The sequence below is a fragment of the Rhinolophus hipposideros genome (genome assembly GCF_964194185.1).
Source record: "Rhinolophus hipposideros genome assembly, chromosome: 24".
NCBI classification, from domain to species: Eukaryota; Metazoa; Chordata; class Mammalia; order Chiroptera; family Rhinolophidae; genus Rhinolophus; species Rhinolophus hipposideros.
Genome location: NC_138070.1, coordinates 22,183,677 through 22,211,104, shown reverse-complemented (window position 1 = coordinate 22,211,104; position 27,428 = coordinate 22,183,677). Strand labels below are relative to the sequence as shown.

General features: G+C 43.2%; 1 protein-coding gene across 1 annotated transcript in view; it reads right to left on the bottom strand.

Annotated features, from left to right (window-relative positions):
• Window positions 1-8,057: 8,057 nt before the first annotated feature.
• The window catches only part of MAPK1 (mitogen-activated protein kinase 1), an 86,588-nt gene continuing 67,217 nt past the window's right edge, over window positions 8,058-27,428 (bottom strand). Inside the window, exons 5-9 of the mRNA XM_081037340.1 lie at window positions 27,005-27,119; window positions 26,569-26,700; window positions 16,367-16,476; window positions 14,217-14,342; window positions 8,058-9,739 (exon numbers count right to left, since the gene is read on the bottom strand). Coding sequence (XP_080893466.1) covers window positions 14,226-14,342; window positions 16,367-16,476; window positions 26,569-26,700; window positions 27,005-27,119 — 474 coding nt within the window. The 3' untranslated portion in view covers window positions 8,058-9,739; window positions 14,217-14,225. The remainder of the gene's footprint in view (window positions 9,740-14,216; window positions 14,343-16,366; window positions 16,477-26,568; window positions 26,701-27,004; window positions 27,120-27,428) is intronic.

Sequence of the window (27,428 nt, the reverse complement as noted above, 5' to 3'; positions counted from 1 at the left end):
CTTTGATTTCAGGTAGGGCACCCTCCCTTGACCACAGCATGTCAAGACCAGGGAGCTTACACCTACATGCAGCCCCACAGCACGTGGTGTGGGAAATGTGAGCCACGAAGAGGGTGAAGGTGTCCGTGCTAGCTCGGTGTGCTCCCCACACCCCACAGGCCAGTGCAGTCACACGCCTACCTAGGGCAGAGAGTCAGTCACTGTGAACCCACCATTACCCATCAAATAAGGTCTCTAGTGCCTATTGGTAAGATAGTCTAATCCATCGTGTCTGAAAACAGAGAACACTTGCCTGGGGTCTGACACGTTCTTACGGAGCTCTCGGATTTCAGTTGATTCTGCAAACTTCTTTCCCATTGGAGAGAAGCTTGGCGGCGGGACAGCCCCCACTCCTCCCCTCGGCCCCCCCCCCCCCACTAACTGTCCTGGGGGCAGAGGTGAATGCATAAGCCCTGGCTGCCTCCGTTTGTGAGAGCAAACAGGCAAGACAGGCTCAGGCATCCTGTTTTCTCTTTTGTCATGACATCATCTGCCGTTTTTGTCCTTCTGATTTCACTAAAATACTTTGCACATTGCAGGCAGCAGTGTTTGCAAACGAGCCAACACTGTCCCTGCCTGGTTTTATTGCCCAGTGCCTTCTCACCAGGGGAGGCCATCACTGAGAGTTTAACTCCCTCCTTTTTGAAACTTGCTTTGCACCAGCATTTCTTTCTTAATCAAGACACTTCAGAGAAGACACATCTACCTTTGCAGACTTAGGGATTAGCTGTGGCAGTGTCTTTGTAAATGTACAGTTGGTGCCTCTATCTCATGCCTGCATTTGTTCTCCATTAAGCACTTAGCGTGTTTGTAGTTTTTACTTCTGTACCTTCCCTGCCAGGTTATCACGGCCACGAAGGCAGCCCTGTTTCGTGCAGAGCAGGGCACACAGCACGCAGTGGCTGCTGCCTGGCACTCACCCGGGTCCAGCACCAAAGCTATATGCTTCCTTCTCCGCTGCCTTTACATTCATCTTTCTCACTACCTACTGCCCCACACCAGCCTTTATTTGCATGACTTCTCTAGTGGTCTTCATCATTTTTCCTGCACTTTTAAACCAGGATGACCTTACCTAATCTACTTGCGAGGCTCTCCAGCTGGTGGTGACTCCCTCACTGCTGGCTCTTCCTTGGGACACCTTGGAGGTGTTAACACTCATTCATCTGCGGCCTTGTTCCTTCTTCCATTGCTGTCTTTGGTGGCAGGCACTCTGTGATCATTTTTTTGGTTCCTCTAGGGCAGAAGCATTATGCTATTCTGTGGGAGGAGACAGCTGGGAGTGCTGGGCTGCCCCACCCTTGCTTACTCAGAGCAGGTGAACTTTTACTGATTTCATTTCATGAAAGGGCACCGGTGATAATTTAAAAACCAATGCCGTGTGGGATGTGTAAGAGAAGCAAAGACATCCTTTTTCTTTCTTTTTTTTTTTTAAGAGTAAAAATACAACTAAATTTATTTCCTTCTCCTTTTAAGGTTCCTAAATTATGCTTGGTGGTTGTCTGGTGTGGATCTATTTTTTTTTTAATTTATTGGGGTGACAACTGTTAGTAAAATTACATAGATTTCAGGCGTACAATTCTGTATTACATCATCTATAAATCCCATTGTGTGTTCACCAAAGACATCCTTTTTCAAAAGCAATAAAGAGACACACACATTATTCTTTAAATCAGTGTTGGCTTCTCGGTATCCATCACGGTCTCTTCCTGGTCTTGCACTAGTACCCTCATCTTCCCTCAGTATTTGGTTCAAACTCAGAAAACCCCCATTTTCTAGCCTATAGTCAGTCAGTTCCCCATGTTCTCAGAATGGGAACGTTTTAGTGTGGAGGTAGTGGTAACGTTGGGAAGGGAATAAGCACTCTGGATTCAAAGGAAACAAAAAAGAGAGCACAGGTCCCTGGGAATGGTAATATGGCCACTGGTCCTTGCCTGACTCTCCAAACTGGCCTCGGTATCAGCTCGGTGGTTCTCTGCAAGTGGACAGCCAGCTCATGTGTCGCACTGGCAGTTTGCAGCAGACGTCCCTCAGGTGCCCAGGCCTGAAAGCTTTGACCATGGTGCCAGCCACTGTACTCTCCCTTCCCGCTACACAAATGTGCTCTCCCTGGTCCTCCCGCCCGTTGCCACAGCTGATAACAGGCTTGTCACCTTTTGGTTTTACTAAAACATGTGTTGGCTTCCCTACTCCTGTGGCCAAAAAGTTGAAGAGTAATCCTCCCCAACTCCCACCCAGTTAGGTGCTCCCCTACCCTAACATTTTTATTCCCCAACATTCTCTTCCCAAGCCAGTGAGCCACAGCATGGCTGTTTGGGGTTACCGAGCTGCAAACGCTGGCTTCCTGCCTTTGGACATAGCCCAGCACATCACAGGCTGCAGTTCTGAGCCAGCTTTGAGTCAAGACACAGCACCATACATAACTCAGCCGGTTGAGTGGAAAGCACTTCTACACCCGATGTCTGAACACAGGACATTATTATATAGACTCTCAATTCTAGGAAGAAATCAGGAAAAGGAGGATGAAGGGGAAGAAGGAAACAGAAAATAATTCTTCCAGGCATTAGTGATTAAAAATGCCTTTCATTTCAACACAAGGAGGTCCCTATTTCCTCTAAGCCCCCACAGCACTGGGGGCTTTCAAGTCCACGTGAGAGTGACAATGACCCAAAGGGTCTTTCTGATTCTCTCAGAAAGACACACAACTTTTCTTCTAGATGAGGATTAATTTTTCAAATTCCTGTTGTAATCATTCAGCTTTTGAATCTAGACACTTGTGGACACCACAGAAATACTATCACAAAGCCACTGGACACAGGTCTTCTCGGCCTTTTATAGCCGGAAGGTTTCCCTTTCCTTCTGAGATCTGCAACATTAGGGATCTCCTTGAAGACAGGAATTGTCCTTGACACAGGCAGACCAGTGCTGGCTTTGCGTCAGGTATATGGTAGGTACTGTCTGCTGGTCTGATCTGAGAGACTAGTAAATCAGCATGAAGTCAAGCAAAAGGAAATCCACATGACCAGTTTCTTCCACTGGGCGATTTGTAACTCAAAGTGGACAAGGTCTCTTCCTTTTCTGTTCAATACTGACCACCTCCTGTCACATCAAAACCCCCCAGGGTGACAACGCCCAGTGCTGGTCACACACTCTGAATGGCCCTAACTCTGACAACTTTCTGCTCTCCACACTTACCCCAGGCTGTGTCATGCTGAGCACGAGATTATAGAAAAATATATATTGATCTCTGCCTCTGGTTCCTGACACAGGGCTCTTGAAACCAGCCTAATTTCCTAGGTGGTAAGAGGACTAGGAGTGTCTTCTGTTCCAACATTTGGTCTATGACCCTGGTTCCTGACAAAGCTTCTGCAAACCTTAAATTGCCTGGGTGATAAGCCTTTCTTTTGTTCTAAGGTGACTCTGGGTGGGCTCCTGGATGAGGGCTGGTCACCTGAAAGACCTGGCCATGATTAGAAGCTTGGGATTTTCAGCCTCCCCACCTCCCATTTGTCTTGAGAAGGGCTGAAAACGGAGTTAATGGTTCATCATGCCTACATGAGGAAGTCTCCATAAAAATCCCCAAAGTACAGGGTTTGGGGGGCTTCCACACAGTGGGAGTGTGACGCACCCCAACTTCATGGGAACAGGAGCTCCTGCACTCGGGACCCTCCCAGACTTCGCCCTACGAATCTCATTTGGCTGTTCATCTGTATCCTTTAATAAACTGGTACATGCAAGTGTTTCCTGGCATTGCGAACCGCTCTAGTAAATTAATCGACCCCAAGGAGGAAGTTGTGGGAACCTCTGATCTGTGGCCAGTTGGTCAGAAGCACAGGTGACAACCTGGGTCTGTGACTCGCATCTGAAGTGCGGGGCGGGAGGCAGTCTTGTGGGATAGGGGTCTTAACCAGGGGGATGTGACGCTACCTCAAGGTAGACAGTGTCAGAATTGAGTTGAATTCTCAGACACAGTTGTCCCAATTGCTTGGCGTTGTATTGAAAACCCCATCCCACCAGCGTTGGAAAGTTGGGTCCCAGAACACTTATAAAGAACTTGGACATTACGGGAATCTGGCCGCCACCTCCTACCTTTCCACACCTCCCACATGCATTCAGTAGTGCTGGGGCCTGCATCAGACTTTGTGGTCAGTCACCTCACTGTCCTTTCCCAGACCCATTGGGCCTCTGCTTTACCCAGCTAATGACATCACTGCCAGAGAAAAATGTCCTAGCTCCACAGGTCTAGCTCACTTATGAGTGTCACTTCATCAGGCCCGCACAGTGGTGGGCATTCCTATTTCTGCTTTTCTTGGTGGCTCTTCATTCTTGACAGACTGTTTCCCACTTCACATGAAAAAGACATGTCATGGGGCAGAGCCTCACTCCATTTTCTCCTCATCACCTAGAAAGTGACCTTCGTCTTTAGCTGTCCTTGGTGCTAGACTCAGAAAGAGCCCCCACATCCCATGTCCACCTTGACCCACTCATTACTTGCCCTCAGCCCTGCAAGGCCCAGCTCCGTCATCCCCTCAGTCTCCCCCTGCTCACCCATCCCTTCACTGCTTCTCTGTGGACACACCCACTCCCTTCCCTCTCTCCAGCCAGGGCTTCAGGTCTCCAGCTGCTGTAACCCCATGACCTGGGTTTGGTTCTGCGCCTCTCAGAGGACTGCTCTGTGGTCACTGGTCAGCTCTGAACACTCTGGTTCTGATTAAGCACAGCAAACTGGGCTACCCAAGATGCTTGTCCTTATCACCAACTGGAATGGCTGCATCACAGCTAAGGCAAGGAGCTCATCATAATTAAAGTGGAAAAGAATATGATTATTATACATTCCTGTGTTAAATAAGGAAGAGGATTATTTTAATTGCTTTCTAGAGGATTTGGGTAACAAAGAATTTAAATCTGTCAAAGGGAAAGCAAATGCTATACTCCTACGAGTGTATCAAATACCCATCATAAACTCCCAGTTCAGGTGGAATCAACTCATTTTTCTGGAGCAAGTTTTAAACAGGTTTTCCTCAGATTAATAGAAAGCAGTTAGTTTGGTTAGCAGACATTTTAGTGTCACCTTGTAACAAGATTTAAAGAAATAAGTAAGAATTTAGGACGATTTGCTGAGTTCTTGTTCTGAGATCCTATACTAGACCATTTGAATGTCTTCATAATCTTGACCACATCCAGAGGAAGGAGACTGGTTTCACTTTACAGTTGAGGGTCTGAAACGCAGAGCAGCACAATGACCCGCACAAAACGAGCTGTAGTTATAAGCAGAGGGCAGATTCTGAACCCAGTTTTATGGGCCCAAAACCTGTGCTCTTTCTACACCACACTAGAAATATTTCCAATACTTTGTCTTGCAAGTATGTCACCACACAATGCCCAATATTGACAAGAACCAAATGTCCAAGAGTCCCTAGTATATTCATGACTTCTTGGTCTGAAAAAAGGCTGCCAATGACACCTGTCCTGGTGGCAGAGTCGCTTAACTTTAGGAAGGTGAGAAGAGATGCACGTGGGCACTGCATTAGGACTCTCACACTGCCTTCTTCTCCTTTTATACCCAAAGGTCTGAAGAATAATCTGGAAAACCCGATGGAGCACTAAAATCCCAACGAACTGCAGAGCACCAGCTTATGGTTCTATTACTAATTACTATAAGTAAAGTCAAATCAGGAAGACACACTTATTGGGAACCGTTCTAATAAAGGACTAGACGAGTTCTTATTTTTCACATATGAAATTCCAATTAAACTATACATGCACAGTACTGTTATTTTGGTAACACAGGGACACAATTTAATGATTCTAATTTTTTTGTAGTTTTTTTTTTACAAGTCAGGTGCCATAAACATTCAAATAATCCATCTTTTAAAAAGTACGTTTACAACATCAAAAGAATTAAGATGAAATATAAACCTTTCTACTTACAATTTTTATACAGATTAACCAAATCACAGATACCACAAATAAATGTTAAACTGTAACAATATAATGAATAAAACATTCAGATTCTTAATAAAATCTTCCTTTAACTTTTTTTTTTTTTAACTTACCATTATACTAAATAATCTATGCAGAGTTTTGGGGTACAATACCAAGAAGGCACCAACAGTACAAAGCAGATACAAAGCAGTTTCAGAACTTTCTTGAGTGCTCTACACGGATAAACAGCACAAAAAGGCAACAAGCTTTAGGTAAACCTGGTGCAACCCTAGAGAATTCCCTCTGGATTCCATCGTTTCTGATCCATTCTGCCGACCTGGATTACAGTGAAAGAAACCACATATTTACTGTTACAAGCTTCTCATCTGCACTATGGGAGTATCATATCTCAAACACCAGCATAACAATTTTAAAGCACAAATGCTTTAAAAATGTATAAGCAAAAGGATTGCTCAGATTTTCAAAACCACTACATTTACAAAAATATTTCCCTTAAACTTGGGATTGCTCCAAAACATTGATTTACAAATATAAAAGTATTATGGAAGGACCCAAAGCATGTGTGCATATGTATGCGTGTATTAACATACTGTTACCATACTATATAAAAGTTACCAATTTAAAAACCGTATTAACATATAAGCAAACAAAGGTAAAACAGTCTCCTCTGAATGGTCTGAATATTACGTGGCACGCGGCGTGGGCAGTATACTTGTCTGACTCCTTAGAGGCAACCACTGATGAACCACGTGTAGCTCCTGAAAACTAACAGGTACCTACCTCCGCACCCATCACCTACGCCTGCAGCAGAAGGAATCACGAGAACACACCACGCACTGTGTACTGCACACATATACAGTAAAATTCTTCAGTCTGTGCATCAAAGTGGTCTGCGTGTCTCTATGAGCTTTGAAGACTTGTGTCAGCACAGAGTTATCACCATGAGTTCTCTCAAATCCATCCCACCGGCTTGTTAGGGATTTTATTTCACACTAAATGAAAGGATTGGAATGTTTCAACAGGAATTTTTTGCTTACATTTTAGACACCAAAAGAGCCGTTAGTCTGAAAGCTTATGTGAGCATATACTAATCATGGAGGCATTTGGTATCATTAATATAAATGTGTGACCTAATCTGTACACTTTTAGAGATGCGAGAAGATCCAAATGGTGAGTCTATCACACACAATAGCCAGTACTTTTCACAGGTACCTTGGTTATGACAACTCTGACATGTTAAACAAAGTTTGGCATGATTAATAAAAAGTACACAACTTACGCTACAGTGATTCTAGAATGCAGTTAGTGAATTCATGCCAATCTGACTCCATGGTACCAGCTAGTGGGATGGGAAAGAGCCCACAGTCCCCAGGGATTAGTAACCAAGGCTATGGCTTTCTCTTTAGAGGACTGCATATTAACCTCACAATAACACTAACATTCCAATGAAAAAGTACAAAGAAACAAGAGTAATAAAACTCAATGCTCCTTTTAAAATGGAAACTGACTTATCGATGTATCACGTAACAGTCAAATCTATACCCTGTCAATGCTATGTGGATCTTGACATGGCAGCGCTCAGCGCGGTGGTGAAGGTCATGTATTTAAGGGCGAGAATCTAGATGTGGTTCTGATTTCTGAGAATGAGGCAGCCATCCTTCTTCAGCCTGTGGGTGTGAGCATCAGCACCCTGGGCCGGGTGGTGTGGGCAGCCCTTCCCAGTGCTCAGCTATGCCTAGCCGCAGCTCTGGGGCACACAGGCAGGCCCTCTTTAGAAAGAACCAGAGAATCCAACCTGAGACGTTTGGGCTTCTTCATCAGAGTCTGACATAATATTTCAGACCTATGATTTGAATAAAGGAACATGTCAGAAAAGATCTCTGCTGTGCAGAGGGGATAAAAGGACCCTACAGAAATGCTTTCTACATCATTTTATGTAAACCAAAGTGTTGGGGTAGTGCCCAGGTGGGAAGCCGAGGCCTGTATGCATTTCTGTTCTAAGCACAAACTGAACCTGACTGTCCATTCGGACACGCCGATCCAGAGGAAATCGACACTGAATCTTAACATGAATATGAAGATAGAAGATGTACATTTATTTCCATGAATTACAAGTGCATTTCTGTTCATATTAGCAGGCAGTCTTTATATAACCCATTCTCCATTGCTGTCAAAAATCAAACAAGAAAAAAAAGGACAGCTGAGAAATGAAAAGCTAAAAATAGAACGATTTTTCCTAAGTGATCTGCTGGATAGCATTTTCCGTGGAACACAACTCAGAGGTAACAATAGATTTTTCGTTTCAATCATAGGCATGTGGCACTTGGACAGTCATCTCTGCACAGAAAGCTGTAACAGTCATGCGAGGGTACAGTAATTATTGAACAAGGCAAATTTCTCACCACAGAGAGCAGTGGGGGAGTCAGGAGGAGGCACCGCACTGGGACAGAACACCAAGTCCACGCCACCGTGCGCCGTGGCGGGAACAAATACTTAGAGAGATCAGGGGAAGATGGGAGAGCTCCAAACGTGACTTAGTGCTAGCTTTTTCTGATGGTTTTAGCTCAGCGGTAATCAGAAATGGCTGAGAGTACTTGACGACAGAACAGTGCTTCATGTCATGAGCTCATGAAGGCTGTATTACAAACTGTTATATCGTAGGTTGAAAAATGAGCTTGAGATGCTGACATGCTGTAGGAAGAAAAAGAATTGTACACTTTCTCATTTAAAGACGCAGTGTTTATCCTCTCTGCTAAATCCTCTGGCACTGAATGTGGTTACACTGAATGTGGCACACCATGTGAAGCAGCTCGGGGTGTACAAACCCTGGCAGATGGAGCTCTGCCCTGGGACAACGGGCGTCCTGCTGGCTACTTCTCCAGACACTTTCCTGAGCACCTGCTGTGACCTTTGTACCTCTCTCATTAAATCGCGAGTGAAGCTGCCACTTTAAAGCTTTTTGCATAAGTCTTACAAACACTCAGTACTGCATATAACACATGTGGGCAAGTGTTATACTTCTATAAATGGTACAAGTAACCATAGTAAATCTACAGAGTAAACTGCTGTGCAGTACATCTTTTTTTTATTTAGAAAAATGATTGACTTTTCTAACAGCTGGGCAAATGCACATACCTTAAATATGTTAGTGACTAACATGATAGGAGAAAAGACGCTGACCAGTACCCCCAAAGATTCCCAGGATGGGAGCATTTGCTGCAGGCTGCAACGTCATCGCAGGTGTTCCCAAGAGTTCCTGCTCAGGGAAACAGTTATGGTGAAAAGGTGAAGTGCAAATAAGAGGCTGTCACTGACTTAAAGTGCCCTAGGTAGTAGCCTTCCCTTATCATAAAGTGAGATGCCAGTGACAAGAGCCAATTTGGAAAGAACCATCTCTGGTGTGACTGCATGGATCAGCGGGGTGTCATGTAAGAACGGATTCAGGAGGAGGAACCACTGCATCTTTCAAACCAGAAAGCGATTAGTGACTAAAGCAACGGTAAGCAGTAGGTGCACTGAAAGTACATACTGCCACAGGTCACCAGTGGGTGACACACACGGGGGTGCCAGGAACAGTTCTCTGGACTGAAGGAATTCTTTGAAAGCATAAAAGCCACAACTACCAGAAACCGCCCCTCCGAACGGCTCAAAGGAGTCAAGGTGGAAAAGCCGAGACGGGCTGGAGACAGGACCAGGGTCAAGAACTGGGAAGAAGAACACCGATGTCCGAGAACATCCCGTCCGCTGAGCCCTTGTCCTATTGAAAAACAAACAAACCTATGAGTTAAGAATGAATCACATTAAAACAACATCCTCAGCAGCATTAGGAAAAGGTTAAAGCGAAAAGAATGAACTGCATTAAAACATCACCAACAGCAACATCATGAAAAACGGAAAAGTGACCAAGCAAAGGAAAAAACCTGCAAAAAGGTAACTTCACTTGGAAGCACTTGGGCGCGCATAACACGTGGCAGTTCTCAAGGGGCGGGGCTCGCCTTCCCTTTGCAGGCACCTCTTCTCAGACATTTCTCAGAGGATGTTTCCAAAACCCTCCCAGGGAAGACTCATAGTGTAGCTGGCTTGTGTTTCCAAGATGCCTTTTATTAACCACACAATACCCACCACTCCAATGGTCAAGATCAGAGCCTGAGGGCCTTGTAACATAGACATCTATATGCAAAAAACTCTTCTCCCTCCTCCTAGTTTTAATAAAGTCTCCCTCTCTCTGGATGACCAGGTAAAACAAAATCAACTACACAAGCAGCAGAAAGCATATTGTTATTAATCCTCAAGTTTTCTGACTTTGACACAGGAGAATAGCAAAACCAAGTGCTGGTTGAAGTGTGAGGTCGGCAGGCTTGGATTCTGGAAAGGCAGAGAACTATGGCATGGTTCCCAGGGCAGAAGATGGTCTGGCATCTGTTTTCCTGCCATGCCTCCAAGACAGCACCCTGACAGGCAGCAGGTGGCAACGTGATGATAGCCTTCACTCGTTTTCTGCACGTGACAGCATTCACCTGGCTCTCCAGATGTTTGCAAATGGGCCACCTCTAGTGGTCCACCAGGAGCGCCACACTATATAAAGTACGAGAAGCATATTTCCCCCTTCATTATCCCAATGTGTCTATTTTACTTGGAGAAATTATATTCTGAGTTAAATCTATTCTAACCATTAATTTATAGGCTAGCAGTTCTCAAACGTGAGCATTTGAGGGCTTGTTAAAACACAGATTACTGGGGTGGGGGCAGACAAACCACACTTTAGAACCACTGCCTAAAGCATCCACTGTATGGAATGAATTAACTTCATCCCTACGTCTCCATTAGTTTTGTATTATCTTTGGGAGAAGTGAAAACACAGCCACTCAAGCCATGTTCTATGCTCTTGGTTCTGATGAGGAAGCCTAGTTAAGATGTCCGGGAGGGTAACCAAGTGTGTCAAAATGCAGACACAATCGATCTTCTCCTTGGAGACCTTTACTGGTGTGAAATATTTGCTAGTATGATGATATTGCAGAATGTCACCTCGGTATTTCACAAAGCACTTTCAGATGGGGGGCTTTTGACTACAAGAGTCGGGGGAGGAAGTATGGGTGTGATGGCCCAACTGTGACGAGGAGAATGGCTCAGAAATGGGAAATGACCTCTATTTAGAAGTACGTCACTTTGAACTGCAGCCAAACCTACTGACTAAATATAAGTCAGTTGAGATCTTGGCAAATTCCTTTGAAATGCATGAAAAGAATAAGATGGATTGATGGGTATGTGGAGGAACGATGGACAGATATGTGAGAAAGCAAATAAAGTGAAACATTCATCATAGAAACCTAGGCGGTGGGAATGTGGATTCTACTATAAAACTCTCAACGTTTTAGAATAGTTGAAATTGCCATTTTAAAAAGCACTGGAAAAAACCAGGTACAAGTATGTACTGCGCTTTCTGTGTCTCTGGAGGATGTGAACTAAACACAGCGCCTGCCTTTGCCACCTCTCTCCACTGGTAACAGCCCCAGTCCTGGGCTCTCAGAATTGGGGTGGACCCTGGTCCCCACCTGCTACCTCAGACTGCAGGAGGCATCTAGCCAGCAGCCATATCCTGCGGCCCCAGGAGGACCCTCGTCTTTCTCTTGTTCCCTGTGCTCACAGCACCGTCCTTCTCCTCCAGCAGCCTGGCCAGCAGGTCCCATGGGTCCCTGCTCTCCTAGGTTCCCCAACATCCTTACTGCCCCCAGAATCACTTGCCCCAATGCTTCAGGATCTGAAACTACCTTCAAGGGAGAGGCGGGATCCTTGGCAAGCCTGGGCTGTGGTCTCTTCACAGTGGGCTCTCCTGGGGCTCCCAGGCAGAGCCTGACTCCCTGGCTCTGCACCGCCGTGCCCCTCCCCCACCAGGGGAGTGCCCCTTCCCAGCACTCTGCGATGCTGGCCCTCCTCAGTCTTTGGGGCCCATACCCACCCCTGGTACAGCATTCACGGTACTGCACCCGGCTCCTTGCGTCTCCCATGTCCAGCCATCAAGCTGCGGGAAAGCGAAGCCTGGGTCTCATTCCTCTTTGTTTCCCTCTGCCCTGGCGTCAGGAAGTGCTCAAGGGTGATTCAACGAATGATGACGAACTGATAACTATGTCAACCCAAGATGCTCTTTTACACTAAAAACGTGGATGACAGTTCTGTGTATCTCTGTCCTCTACGGGACCGGGTGTTCCTTTGAGGCCACGTTCAGGTCTTGTTTGTTCTGCTCACCCAAGTATCTGAGCCTGGCCCAGAGTAAGCATGCAGTATGTGTGCACTGAAAGAAGAGCGGGGAAACGGAGGCCACCAGCTGGCTTCAGGAAAATGACATATTAAAGGGATTGTGAAGGAAGAAGAGCAACAGATATTGCTCAGCTCCACCTTCTAGGCCGAAGGTCAGCAAACCTGCTCTGTAAAGAGCCAGATAAAACTTAACTTACAAAACCTGGTGGCAGCTGACCCTGTGCAGGCACAGGGAGGGAAGAGAAGGCTCTTGTGAGAGAGGGCCGATCCTTTCCACTGTGAACACTGAGCAGAGGGGCCAGGAAGGAAGTCCCACGGGGACTCAAGGTATGAACATGGCTGGGTCCTGTCAGTGAGTGACCGTGCAGACCACCTCAATACACTGTCATGCCTGTGAGGTTGGAAGAGAAGGGAATCCAACTCCAGCTGGACTCTGTCCTCCTGAGCCCCTGCTAATCTCACTCTTTCTCATCTAGACTCGGCCCAGGCACCGGCTTCCTCAACACTTCACTTGCTTCGAGTTTGTCTTTTTAGGGTGTTTCCAGTGTGAACATCGGGCTAAGCAAGGGCTTAGCAGTGCCAGCACCTCCCCCTGATCCCCAGTTGCTAGATTTAGAAACTCTGGAGTCTTTCAGACTTGCCTTTCCTCCCTTCTCCTGAATTCACTGCTTCTCACCACACAGCCCTAGTCCAAACCTACAGACTCTTTGGTCTCATAGATTTATTTTGAGCTTATCTCCCACCCAGGCTTCTTCTCCAACCCTTTCTGCTTGGTATCAGACTTCTGAAAGCACTGTTCCCAGCCCTCTTACTCCGCCTGGCTGTGGCTGAGCTGGCCATGTCTGCTCTCAGCTCCTTTCTACCCTGTCTTGTCCTTTATTCTTAATGACAGGGCTGGAAACCTATCAACTGCACTGGACTTCCTTGGCGGCTGGCTTCTGGGAAGATTCTGCCAATGCAGGCAGGCACTGAGAGGAAAAGCCATGTTTCCTTCCTTTTTCCGCTTCCAGCAACATGGCTTTTCAGGAAGAGGGGCGCCTCCTGGGTGTCCAGAAGCACTGGACAGTGATGGCGATCTCAGGCCCTCCAGATCCCTGACATCAGCGGCAGTACAGGCTGCTGACCCCTCCTCCTCAGGGATGGTGATGCTCTAACAGCTGCAGCCACAGTGGGTACCTAGCGCCCTCCACGGCATGGCGATCAAGGACCCTGGCTAACACCATTTTTCTTTTGCACCTTTTGCTGGAGACTGGGGACAGCCTCCTGCAGTTACCGATCTGCAGGTCACCCTGCCTACCGTTCTGCCCTGCCCTCCAGCCCTTCTAATGCCTTCTGACAGATCACACGCCCACAGTTTGAAACATCTCGAGCAGCTTCTGCTTTCAAGCCTGGATGTTGCCCAACAGAGTCAACTAGGACCTCAGCCTGAGCCATTGTCCCAGACCCTAATATATGCAAATAAAAGGACAGGGCATGAGAGAATGGAATAGAGATCAGTGAGGAAACCCCCGAGTATGTACCACTGCAGAATCCACTCTTCCATAATGCTGGCGGGGTGGCCTCCTATTCCACTACAATCACAGCACTCCTCGCCCCTTGCTGTCCTCTGCACAAGACAACGCTGCCTGCCAAACGACACCTCCAGCCCCTCATGCCGGTCTGTCCAAAGCATTTCCCCAGCAAACGCTTCAACCCTCGGCTGTAAGCCTTTACTTCAGTGTTCACTTCTACCGAGTTCTAAAGCAAGCCCTGTTCTCTCTCCTACACATTCTCTAAAATTGAGAGAGATTTGCATTTCTTTGTTTTAAGCACTTGTTTTTAAAAATCTACCAGTATCATTGCATTGTGCAGCACACCTTACAATCTCATGAAGCTTCCACGCAAGCCCATGGAAACACCTCTTTCTTTGAAATAACTTTTAATTGATGTTTTTTCTCCCCCAGTAGGGTTTGTTTATTGTATGGCTAACGTTGAGGTACCTGACAAATTTAAGATCTGTATCCTGGCTGGAATCTAGCGGTCTCTTCAAAAATGAGTTCCTTGAGCTTCTCCTTAGGCAAGTCATCCAATTCCATGTCAAACTTGAATGGTGCTTCAGCGATGGGCTGTAAGAGAAAACAAAACATTTAGTAAGACAACGGCTTTTATGGTCAAGGCAATTGCTTACTGATTCATAAAATAACTATGGCTTAGATTCTGAAATTTATATAAGATTGATGTCTACTGAAAAATGAGAGCTATGGTGTGTATGTATGTACTTGTGCCAACACTCCTGAAAGCACACTTCCTGTGAGTACTTAATAAACGAACAGGGAGCAACGGAATCCATTTCAAGTGTTCATCTGAACTTATTCCAGAATAATATTTCCAATGTTTTAAGGCACTGAAAGTTGAAATCACAGAAACTTGTTTTATAGGGGTGGTGGCAGTATGTTTATACAGTTAAAACCCGTGGTACTCAAATAAAAGCATTTGATTAAATACATTGTTACAGTATCTTTATATGAAGAAATATGGAGCTGTTAAAAATGAAGCTGCAAGAAAGATTAATATCAAGGGAAAATGTCCATGTTTGTATTAAACAGAAGGAACCCTATTTTACTTTTTAAATTTTAGATACAGAAATGTAAGACTGGGAAGGAAAACTCCAAGATTTTAATAACTGTAACAAGACTACAAAGTGATCTTTCTTGTATTTTCCCTACAAGTTTTCATTTCTATTTTTTTAGCACACAGAGAGTCTATAACCAGAAAGCTATTTAAGTACATTCTTAAACTATGTATGTCAAGGAAGCCTCATATATACTAAATTACAAAAAATGAAATTAGTCAATATTATTTATATTTTGATTTTAAGTACTCCCAACAAATGCTATGTTATAGAATTGACCTAATGACCATACCAGCTGTCGATCACTGAATGCCTGGTAGTTATAAGGCACTCCCAGATCTTATCCATGTATTCGTCACACCAGGCCTTTAGGGGAAGCAAACATGGACCCCACAATCTGCACTAAGCTGTGACCTCTTGAAAAGGGGAAAAGGATTCATGTCCACGAGAAAAAAACAAGTAGCTAGCTAGCCCTCCCTCAAGGGTGGCTCTGTGTGGGATGACACTATGTGTCCTACCTACGCCATTCTTCCAATCCTTTCAACCCCCTACTGGGTATGGAGTACCACTCCAGCTTGTGAATAGGACACAGGGACTTTGGGAATCTCTAGCTCAAAGGGCCAGTAATGGCCTCAAATCTTATACTCTCACTAAGTTCCCTGTGATTTACTACGTTGTAGGTATCTTTGCATGATGCCTCAGTTGTTTCTAAAGGAGGGGATAGAGGTGGGAGGGAAAGGTGATTAATAAATACTTCTTTTTGGTTTCTTCTTTTTCTTTATTAGCTTTTAGTTTTTTTTCCTCTCTCCCATAGCTTTTAGTTTTTCCTTTCTTCCATTTCCCCTTTAATTTAATACACTCCACTTGGCTCTCCCTCTTTTAAAAACAGGAGTCTAAAGGCTCTTTTCTATGCATATGAGCCTCAACTAGAAAGGTCCCGACTTTGGTTCATATTGCATTTTTCTTACCTTTCCTTGGATGCCCAGAATGTTTTGGAGACCCGCCACACCCACCTTTGGACTAACCCTTTCTCACAATAGGCTCATGTCCCCATCACACCAGATGTGGAGTCACCAAGCCACCATGGGAACTGTCCAGGCTGACTTCTCCTCCTCACTCTACAATACCCCTCCCCCAGCAGGCAGTGGATCTCTTCTCCATCTTCAGGGTGGGCACTCTGTTTCAGGTATCTCTTCCTGCCAAAGACCATGACAATGGTCTCCAGCCTCAGACTCGTTCCTTATCTTCCTTATCTGTGCTCCCGTTTAGCCATCCCTGCTGCAGATGGCCTGGAGGAAGTTTTCTGAGGTAAAGAACTTGCAGGACGGGGGAGGGGTTTTGAGTTGTGCTGATAGCACCAGTCCTCGAGGCAGACAACATGGGCTTGGTGGGAGGACCAGGTATGGCACCATGTCCTTCTCAGGACAATCTAAGCACGGTATCTGGGCTCATCATGGTTGGGCCTGCTGCTGGCTGACAGACATCCCTGCAGAAGCAGCCAGGAGTACAGGCTCTTACCTCATCACTTGGGTCGTAATACTGCTCCAGATATGGGTGGGCCAGTGCCTGTTCTACTTCAATCCTCTTGTGAGGGTTGAAGGTCAACATTTTGTCCAGTAAATCCAGAGCTACAAAGAGAAAGGTTTTGCAGTGGTGAGAAGCCAAAAGAACAGTCACTGAAATACTTTCCATTTCCTGTTTAAGTAAAGTGACCCGAAAACAAGAGCTAAGCCTGAGTGGGGGGAACAGCAGGTATACTGAGTGCCTAACATCTCTGAGCTTCCTGACACTGTGACCACCTAACATTCACAGACCCAGACTCAGAAAAGTGATGGGATCAGCCAAAGGCTGAAAGTGGAAGATCAGAATTCAAATGCAAATCTTCTTACCAAACCTGGACTTTTCCTAAATCACTACTCTGCTTTGCAGGTGTCAAAAGCAAAATTTTACATATGCACTTCTCTTAAGTCAACTTCAAAGTGATTTCTGCAATGGTCAATTTATCTTTCAACAGAAGACCTCCAAGGTCACAGAAGAAAACAATCACTTGTTCTTCTATGTGGTTTCAGCCCTTCTTTCCAAGTCCTGGCTGAGAGTCATGTGTGAAGCACAGGCAACCTGGTGTGCTCTGCAGCTTGGCATCTTTCTCCAAGGCCCAAAATGAAAAGTATTTTCTTGACCTGGTCAGTAGTCAGCAGTCGAACATTTTTTATGTTGAGACTGCGGCAGCAGGAAGTGAGTATGGGATGAACAGGAATGAGACAGAGGGGCAGCCAATGAACAGCTTACCACACTGGACTCTGTATCTAGTGTCCAGGCATCACCTGAAGCCATGAGGATGGCCAAAGGGCGTGGCTAACGGTGGCTGGGATAAGGGTTAAGGAAAATGTAACAGAATACTTCCCGTATTTAGCATCAGGAGTAGGTTTCAACAAGAAACAATACATGTTAGAAAAGGCATTAAGTAAAGAGATAGCAAAAGGGGCTTTTAAAAAAAATGTCTTTCATTTAATGATGCTTAGACCAGTGATTTTTAATTTAAGCAGCCGATCCTTTCTTGAAATTAAATCCTAAGAGGAGCCTCCAGACAGGTAGCAGACAAGCAGCTACCCCAGCCTCACTTAAGTCCTAGCTCACAGTTCTGAGCCATCCCTGAGAAATCCAAGGGCCCCAAGAAACCAATCTGAAAATCTATTACAAGTCTGAAAAAGAACACACATTTTTACAGAACATAGTGACACTAAAATAAAAAATCACTGGTATCTACTTAATGAAGCAATTATGATTTATTAGGATATCAACCTCATCCATCTGCAAATTAGCAAATGCCACTAAGCCCTAAGAGTAAAATGGTAAAGGAAAATCATTTTAGTCATTTAATTACTAAAAAATGTTTTCAACCCTTGAGAACTGTGCGCCAGTGCACTTTCTGAAGTGACTGCCTGTGTGCCAGGAAGTCAGCTCAAGAGAGAGCAGGTGGAGGCTGGGGAAGCAGCTTACTGCCTGAGGTCCCTAAACAGTGTGTCTGTGCATGTGTGCGCGCACGTGTTTGCATGCTCTGCTCTGATTCCTACTTGTGACTCCCCTTGTTGCATGCCATAATAAATGTGGCAAACCACATGTTAGATATAAAGAGAAATTCCACATCACAAAGAACTTTTCTCATGTCCATGAAGTGAACTGTAAAAAAGTTATTTTTAAAAGCACACCTAATAGATTTCTACAAACAGTACATTTTCAAATTTATGTTTGGCCATATCAAATAATCTTTTTAATACACATAAGTGTACCTTAGGAATCAGGGAACAATGACATTTTGTTTTACAGGCTAGAGAACTTTTCAGAGCAGAGCAGAGCAGCGTGGAATCTAGACCTGTTGGGATTTGACGGAAGCACTGTCTGGGCAACAGAAGTGTTCATTCCAGTGGCCGTGACACGGGGTCTCGGGCCCACAAATGGGACAGGTTTCAGAGGAGGCTCTCTCAAGGGTCAGGACAATGTAGCATGATGGTCAAGAACTCAAGAACTCAGGCACTTCCGGCTCAAATCTGAGTCCCATGGAATACCTGGCAGATTGTAAATACATGACACACCTTTTGCTGAGTGAGTTTTAGAGTCTTATCAGTGATAGAGGTAACCTATCGCATCTCCTGCTCCCAAAAGAGCTCACAGACATTTACCCAAGAAATTTCTTGAGATTAGAAATCATTTGTCCGTTTGCCCAATTATATACTGTTTGTGTCGGGAAAGGTCCAGGAGGGCCTGGCCACAGTCTGATTCTAAGAGCATTTCTAAATCATTTGGGGGTACCTTCCCCCTCCAAATCTTGTTAGTATTAAATAGGGAAGTACCTCAAGGCACCCAGATGTTCTGAAGCTTAAGCTTTTCTAAAAGAGATGTTAGTTCCTTCAGGTTAAAAAAATCCTAGGCCCTTAATCTTCCAGGAACAATTTTAAAGGAAGATACATTTTTGTTACTTGAAAAATAACTGGATCTTTATTTAGCCCCCCTTTACAGCAAGTGCTCTTTCTGCACTACTCACAGTAACAGAAAGGGAAAAGAAGAGAAATGGGAAGCAGCTGGCAGGTGCTGAGCCCACAGTCAGTGCCCGGCCTCCCTCCTCCCACACCAGACAACAATCCACTGGCACCACTCCGATGGCACGAATCACGCCACTTGTGCGCATGCTTCCATGGATACAGGTTTTATTTCCCCTAAAAAGACTGAAGTCCCTCTGAGGCTGACCATGATTTCAGACTCTCAGTGATGCCCTCCCAGAAGGCACACTTTCTCTTTAGCTTCAGTGGGTGCTTAGCAACATGACCCCACCCTTGTGGTTCAGCCTTTTGTCCTTCCCCTCCTAGGGCAGATCCCAGGGTGGGTCATCTGAGTGGCTCTCCATCGCACCACTTCGAGTCCATCTCATCTACCCAGAGAAACTTGGATCCTGGATCACCTCCATCCTCAACCTGAATTTCTGAGTGGGGCCAGAAGAAAGACCTAGCTGTGTAAATTGTGCTTCTCAAACTTTCTGACCTCAGAACCCTACTTCTAAAAACTGAGGATCAATTTCAAAAAGCAGCTGATTCGGCTTCTAATTCAAACAACTGCACAAGCGCTTTTCCTTGAGAAAAACTGCTACATTCAGTCTGAGGCAGACAGATTCTATGTGTACTTCCCATTTTGTCACATAGAACACTTATTCCTGCTTCCTTCTTACTGCAGTTGGCGCTGGTTTTCAGCCACGGGGGCACGGCACTGCCGCCTCCTTGTCCTGTGTCGACTGCTTCTGCACCAAGAGTGCCGGTGGCAGCACAGAGCTGGTCAAGAACGCCTCAGTGTTGGTGTGAAAATAGGTTTATCCTAATGGACACTCTGAAAGGACCTTGAGACCCTCTCCCTATTTAAAACCAATCCACCCTGACCTGTGGCCTGATCACAACCACTTCCCCCTCATCTGAACCAGTCATTTCTGTCTCTCCTTTTCGTTTCAAACTTCACACTCACACTCAATGTTTTAACTACTCTTATGTGGTCACCAATGACCTTTTAATTGGAAGATTCTCTGCTCTATGGAGAATGCTGAACATGTACTCTTTCGTTTTCTGTGACATATTGCTCTAGTTATTTTCTTTGTCTATTCTTTCGACAGTTCTCAAGAGTTCCTATTTCATTGCCCACTATAAGTTCACGTTCTCCAGCTTTTTACACATTTCATTCTTTTATCGTCTCAATTTCTTGCTTGATCTCAAATGCCATGTGTTAAATAACTCCCAAATCTATCTTTAGCCTAGATCTCTTGATGAGACAAGTAAACAGTTGGTAGGAGGAGACAGGCAAAGAATTAACTGGAGCAAGCCTCTGGGCTAACCGGAACAAGCTAAACATTAACCGCTTGGGTCTGAATCCCCTGGCTAGCACTACACCTGCAAGCTGACAGCATCTTACATCCATCATAGGTGAGAACTGAACAGTTCCCAACTGCAACGGTAACCCCCTGCAAACTAACAATCACCCATCATAGATGAGAGCAGAACAGTTCCCAATCACAATAGCAACCCCTGCAAGCTATTACAACAACCATCATAATGGAAACAGGACAGTTCCAAGAAGACAATTATAACAGCAGCCCCTCTGCAAGTTGGCAAACACCCTACATCTTGCATGGAAAAATATAAAACCCCAGCACTCCTTCTCATCGGGGCAGCTGTCCCCCATCGGACTCTGTCCTGGCTAAACTCCATTTTGCCAGTATCTCTCTCTCTCTCTCTCTCTCTCTGTTTGACTTTCAAAAGACTTTTCTTTGGATACTCTTGTATAGTCTCGTAAATTCTTTTAAATTCTGCGAACAACCAGGGGTCAATTCTACGCCAAGACATCTCTCACCCAACCTTCAGATTAATATATACAAATCTCTAAAAACAAAGTATTTAGCTTATGATCCTATTTACAACTAATATATGTATTTAAAGGGCAATAACAAAGCCTAAAGCTTTTCAAACAGTAGATTATCTGAGAAATGGAGACAGACTTCTTACATGAACTATTTTTTTTTAATTTTAAAAAATAAAAGTGGGAGAGAAAGAACAGGATTCCTCATCTTTTTCCATCTGTTGGTTTTACTTGCCAGTGTCCACTGCCCTCTAATCATATGGAGCTGCACTTGCCATGGGGGAGCTCTCAGGCTTGCCCACACTCCCTTGCCTGTGTTGTGGAAATGGTGACATTGGCTGGGCCACAGTCACCTGGGTGGGTTCCCTTCGCTACAATGACTAGTCAGGGATGGCGACAAAGAGGCAATGAGTGTCAGTCCTATACTTGGGCTGAAGCTATCAGGAAACCAGTCAGTGTGAGCCTGGAGCTGCTGGTGTCCATTTTGTCACCATGAGAAAAAAAGACTAACAATAAAGATAGCAATTCTGAAAGAAACAGAAGCCCAAATTCTGGTCAAAGTGACTGTGTCCAGGAATCCCAAGATTACTGAGCTTTTCCGGTTAAGGGAGCCAGTAAAGTCCTTCTCCGGGCCTAAGCCAGTCAGCAGTAGGTTCTCGTGAAGGCATCACACAGCTGATCTTCTAATCTGTGTGATGCGAATGACTCACCCAAGATCCCCCACCCCAGCACCCAGTCCCATCATTCAATGGTAACCACTGCTGATCTTTTGACAGTTTGTAGAATTTTTCTATGCATTTTCTTTTACATAATTGAGATACTATATATAATAAATGTATTATTTCCCCAGCAAATACTGCTCATTAGTATTTTCCCATGCTACAAAACTTTCGACAAAAAAACAAGTATCACTTTTAGTGACTTTTTTTATTCCTTTAAGGAGAGCCATCATAATTTATTCAACCATTCAACAAACACTGGCATTTGAGTTGCCTTTTTATTGCCTATGAGGTGTCTTAAATTTAACATGGTACAAACTAAATTCTCAAATGCTATTCCCTAAACTGTTCTTCCTATAGTTTTCCTTATCTCAGAATTTCTTAATTGTGATTCTATAGTGTAATTTCTGTCAATTATGTGTTCTTGTCCTTTGCTCATTTATCTATCCATGGAGTTTTTAGATTCCTTTCTACTTTTCATGTACTAATTAATAACTAATAATTCACTTAACCCTCCCAAATTACCCTATGAAGTGGAAAATGCAATATGTCCTAATTTGACATGAGGAAATTATGAAATAGAGAAGTTAAATAACTTGTCCAAAGTACAAGACATGAGGTGCTGGAGTCCATCTGAACTCAGGTACCCGATTCCAGGGCACACAGCTTAACCACTGTGCTGTGCTGCCTTCAACATGACAATTAAGACTGGGATCCTTTAACTCTTATGCAGTTTAGAACATTTTATACCTATTTTATACTTGCTCTGTCTCATCTACCTTAAGTTTTAAAGTTTTATGTAATCAAACCTACTATCTTTTCCTTATGCTTGTTTTCTTGGTTTGTTTCTTTTTAAAGCCTAGGAAGATACCTAGTCATTCTCCATGCAGAGATCAGAAAAATATTGAATACTCTAAATATAGTTAATTTTTAATGGTATGATTTTTAAAATGTATTTAATCATTAATTCCTTTGGAATTTACTTTGATGCGTGAGTAATGATTTCAACTGATTTTCTTCCAAATAGCTATTCAACTAGCCCAGCACCATCTGTTGAATAATTTTGGACTCTTAAGCTAGACTCCTCTGAAGAAAAAGCTACAATACTACTGGTTAAAGGGACTCAGCAAACAGAAATTTCCAACAAACATGTACAAAAATATTCAATCTCATTTTTCATAAAAGAAAAACAATTAAAATGCCACTTCTCCCCCATTGGGTTGGCAAATCCAAAAGTTCAATACCCAGAATTGCTGGAACAAAAGACATGTGACAGAATTGCCAAACTGTCCTCCAGAGAGACTCAACCAATTTACACCCCACCAGCTGTCTTTGAGAACATCTGTTTCCCCACAGCCTTGACCACACAGAGGGTTTTCAAACTTTTTGATGCTTGCAAACTGTGACAAGTGGGAAATAAAGGGAATTCCTTACTTTTCAATGTTCATATCTCATAAAATGAACAAAATAGAGTACCTTTCCCTCTATCTAAGAGACATTTACATTTCCTTTTCTGTGAACTATCATTAACCAGACTTCAAAGCATTAACGGTTCAGCTTGAAAGTTTTAATCTCTTGAGTTCCTGGAGTTCTTCCATTCATTTCCTTATGTCATTTTCATATAAATCTAGACTACTGGCGTTTTGTAGGCAAGCTCTTAATCTGTCTTACTGCTTTTTATGTCCAAGGCCTTAGAACCCCTTTGATGGCACAGAACAAGATACCAAGAACTATTACACGAATGAATTTATGTATGTTACAGTTAAAAACTACAAACAACCTGGTGACAGATTAAATTCTTTACAGCTCCTCCCCATTGATGAGTGAATTTATTTCTTCACTTCTTGAATCTGGGCTGACTTGTGATTTGCTCTGACCAACAGATAGTGGCAGAAATATCTGCATTTCTGAGATCTGGCCTTGAGAGACCTTGTAGCTTCTGCTCTGGCTCCTTTGGAATATTTCCATCATGAGAAGCCCAGTCTGGTCTACTGTAGAACGAGCAGCAACAGCACGAAGAACCAACTGCAAGATGTTGTGAGGCCACCTTAGATCATGCAACTTAAGGTGAGCTGGGCAGACCCATCCAGTTGTGCCCAGCCCAATGGTCTTATGGACAAGTGTGGTGGTTGTCGAGTTGTGGAGTGGCTTGTTATGCAGCAATAGATGACTGATGTGGACTTCAATGTCCAATATGAGACCAGCTAAAGACACTATGCGTCATCCCTACCAGGGGACACTGTAGTCTCTCTTAGGGATAACAGATTTGGAAAGATGTCCAAGGCATATAAATGGACAAGTTTCCGTCCTGAGAGCTCAGAATCTAGACCTACAAATGCCCGTGGTCTGGACATTCGCACAACCCTGTGACGCAGCTATTATTACTAACGCTACTTTATAAACGGGAAAACTGAGGCCCAGAGAGGTTAAGTGGTGTGTCCAAAGTTATACAACTAGTAAGTCTCTGAGCTGTGGAGTGAACCCAGGAGAGGTCTGGCTGCAAAGCCTATGTTTCTAACACCCGAGGCTGTACCACTCACTCTAGCACCGCCAACTCCATTTCTCCACTTCACTCTATTTATACCCCTTCCCTGCTTCTTCATTATATTCATCTAAAACCTACGTTTTAAAATTAAATTCCTGGTTTATAGCGGTGTTAATTATTATCTGAATAGACCAATTTCAAAGTTCCTAATCTTAACATAAGGAAAATAAGCTAAGAAAAATCTTAGAAAAAATCTGGTAACAAAACCCAGGACTACAGAAAAGATTAAGGATATAAACAGGAGGGAAGCCTGGGTGGTTTGTTTGTCAGAAAGTCTTAATTATGTACTTTTGTTATGTACACACCTCTTTAAAAAGGCGACTCAGGAAATAAGATTTAGGTAACATGCTTGGGACAATATAATACAGTCAGGCGCTGAATAATGTTTCACGACAGACCAGCTATACGACGGTGGTCTACCTACCACAATCCAGCCCAGGTGTGTGGTAGGCTTTGTGTTAAGTACACACTCTACGATGTTCGCACAACAATGAAATTGCCTAACAATACGTTTCTCAGAATGTATTCCTGTCATTAATGGTGCATGCCAATCTAATCAGTAACATGTACAATACATGTGAAGTTCTAAATTTTAAAAATCCTACAATTAGAATACATTACATAATTATAACTAAATAGGTAGAAGTTGTGCACTCATTAGTACAGCAAAATGTTAAAGGTTATTTGGGATTCTGGTAATTAAGAGTATTTCTTATTCTCTTACCTATTCTTTCTTCCAAACTGTCTACCATAATATACCACCTTTATGTCAGATTTTAAAAGATAATTCCTCTTATATCCAAAAGAAATTCAATTTTAAACCACCATACATGACCTGAGTCATGTACTGACTCAGGTCAATACATGAAATAAATTCTACATCTAAGTAGACAATTATTAAAGTTAAAAATACAGAAACACACACAAACACAAAAATGAGAAAAAGCTAAACTTTCAACAGAAGATTGAATGAAATTATTTATTGTAAAATCATTCAAGATAAACCATATGTATGTACTTACATGGAAAAATACTCAAAACACAATTCTATTAACAGTGACCTTTAGGGAATAATTATAAAAAGAATTTCGCATTCTTAGTAAAATATTCTGATAATTGTTGAACTTTTCAAAAAATGTTAACTTTTATAATAATTTTTAAAAACTGAATTTTAGGTAAAAACATGCCTGTGTATGGAGACAGAGAAAAATATGGAAGGACAAGTACCAAGGTGCTGGCAAGCCACTACCTCTCTCTCTGGTTCCTTATTTTGAATCCCTCTTCCACTTTCAAGGACCCTGGGCCCACCTAGATAATCCAGAATAATCTTCCTATCTTAAAGTCAGCTGACTTTAAGCAATCTTAACTCCCCTTTGCCAAGTAATCTAACATATTTAGAATCTAGGAATTAGGACCTGGACATCTTTGGGGGCGGGATCTTTATTCTGCCTACCACAGCTTTATATAATAGTATATAGTTTTTAAAAAGTAGTTGCCTAATATATTTAAAAGACACATGTTAAATAGGAATAAAGGAAAATACAAATATTACATAAAGTTAACTTTAATAAAAAAAACCAAAGAATAAAATCTAATGTATTGGGCCGGCCCGGTGGCTCAAGCGGAACAGTAGAGCTCCATGTTCCTAACTCCGAAGGCCACCGGTTCGGTCCCCACAACCCCCCCCCCCAAAAAAAATAAAAATATTCTGTACTAAAATATAATGTATCACCTTTTTCTTTTATGAATCGTGCTCTTGGTGTCCTAAGAAATCTTCATCTAAGCTAAGGTCATGAAAATTCTGTCCTGTTTTCTCCTCAAAGTTTAAGTTTTAGGACTTATACTTAGGTCTTCGTTCCGTTTTTCCTTTTTTGCATATAGATGTCTAATTATTCCAACACCATTTGTTGAAGAGACTGATATAAGCAACAATATGGATAAATCTCAAGTGGAAGAACCCAGACATAAAAGGCCGCAAACTGCATAAATTACATTTATATGACATTCTGGAAAGAGCAAGACTATGGGAACAGAAGTCAGATCAGAGATCACCAGAGACGGGGGGTAGGGGGGGACTGAGTACAAAGGAGCACAAGGCACCTTTTGGCGTTGATGGAAATACTCCATTATCTTGAATGTGGTGGTACATGACTGTTTGTATTTGTCAAAATTCAAAGACTTACACAACTAAAAAAGAGTGAATTTTACTCTACATAAATTATTCTTCAATAAATCTCACTAAAAATAATCAAATGACAATATAAAAAAAGGAGTAATTTGTTTTGCAGAATCCTAGACTTTCTGAACTCCAAAAATGTGAACTTAATCCAAGTTAAAAAGTAGCAAAGAAACTAAAAGGCAGAAAGGTAGACAAGATACTCCCAGACTCCCTCAGTCTTCTACCACGGCTCCCAAATAAAAAGGGAAGAAAGCAATAAAGAGTGAGCACTAAATAGGCATTATCCAATAGCTATAGGCTAATTTTTCAGGCTAGTGACCTAAAGATTTAACAAAACAAACAAACAGCTAAGCCTAAGAAAAGTAATCAATGAAATAATATTTACCTTTGGAGTCAGCATTTGGGAACAGCCTGTTCCATGGCACCTTATTTTTGTGTGGAAGAGAAAGCAAATAGTTTCTAGCTTTTAAATTGATTATGCAATTCAGGTCTTCCTGTGATGGGGATCCAAGAATACCTATCAGATAAAATAATTAGCTGTTAATTATCAAGGCCAATGTAAATTGACCACACACCATCAGCTATAGGGCAGAAAGGACCCTGATAATTAATGTCTTCTCACACCACCTCCCAATGTTTACTTTTCTTATTAACAAGTTTTTACAAGGGTCCTTAACATTTTATATCAAGGAAGATTACAAATTCATGTCTTTTATAGGTTACAGAGTTGTGAGAACTCTTAATTTAATGAAGTGACTCTGATGTAAATAGAGGGCCAGTAAACTGAGTAAATCTAGCCCCTAATGTGCTAGAACCCTTACCCAGAATGTGGTTCAGCTGGTCGAGATAATGCTTCCCTGGGAAGATGGGCCTGTTGGAGAGCATCTCTGCCAGAATACAGCCTACAGACCAAATATCAATGGACTTGGTATAGCCCTGCAGTAGAAAGGGAGAAAAAATGGAGAATGCTATCTGGTGTTACATGACACGAGATCTTCCTATATGACAGGCACATGGCTGACAGGAGTTTTAGCTTCTCCTTTAAAAGCTCTATAATTCAGAAATAAATAAAAAAAGAGCATGGAGAAACCAATAATAACTTGGCTTTCTTAGGAGATGTTGAACAACCAAGATCACTTGATTTTATTTGTATCTTTAAAGTTGATTAACTTATTAAATTAGAATTTCCAAAGTATACTTCATTCTTCTTTTCACATGATTTGAAGAAAAGAATTAAAATCCTTA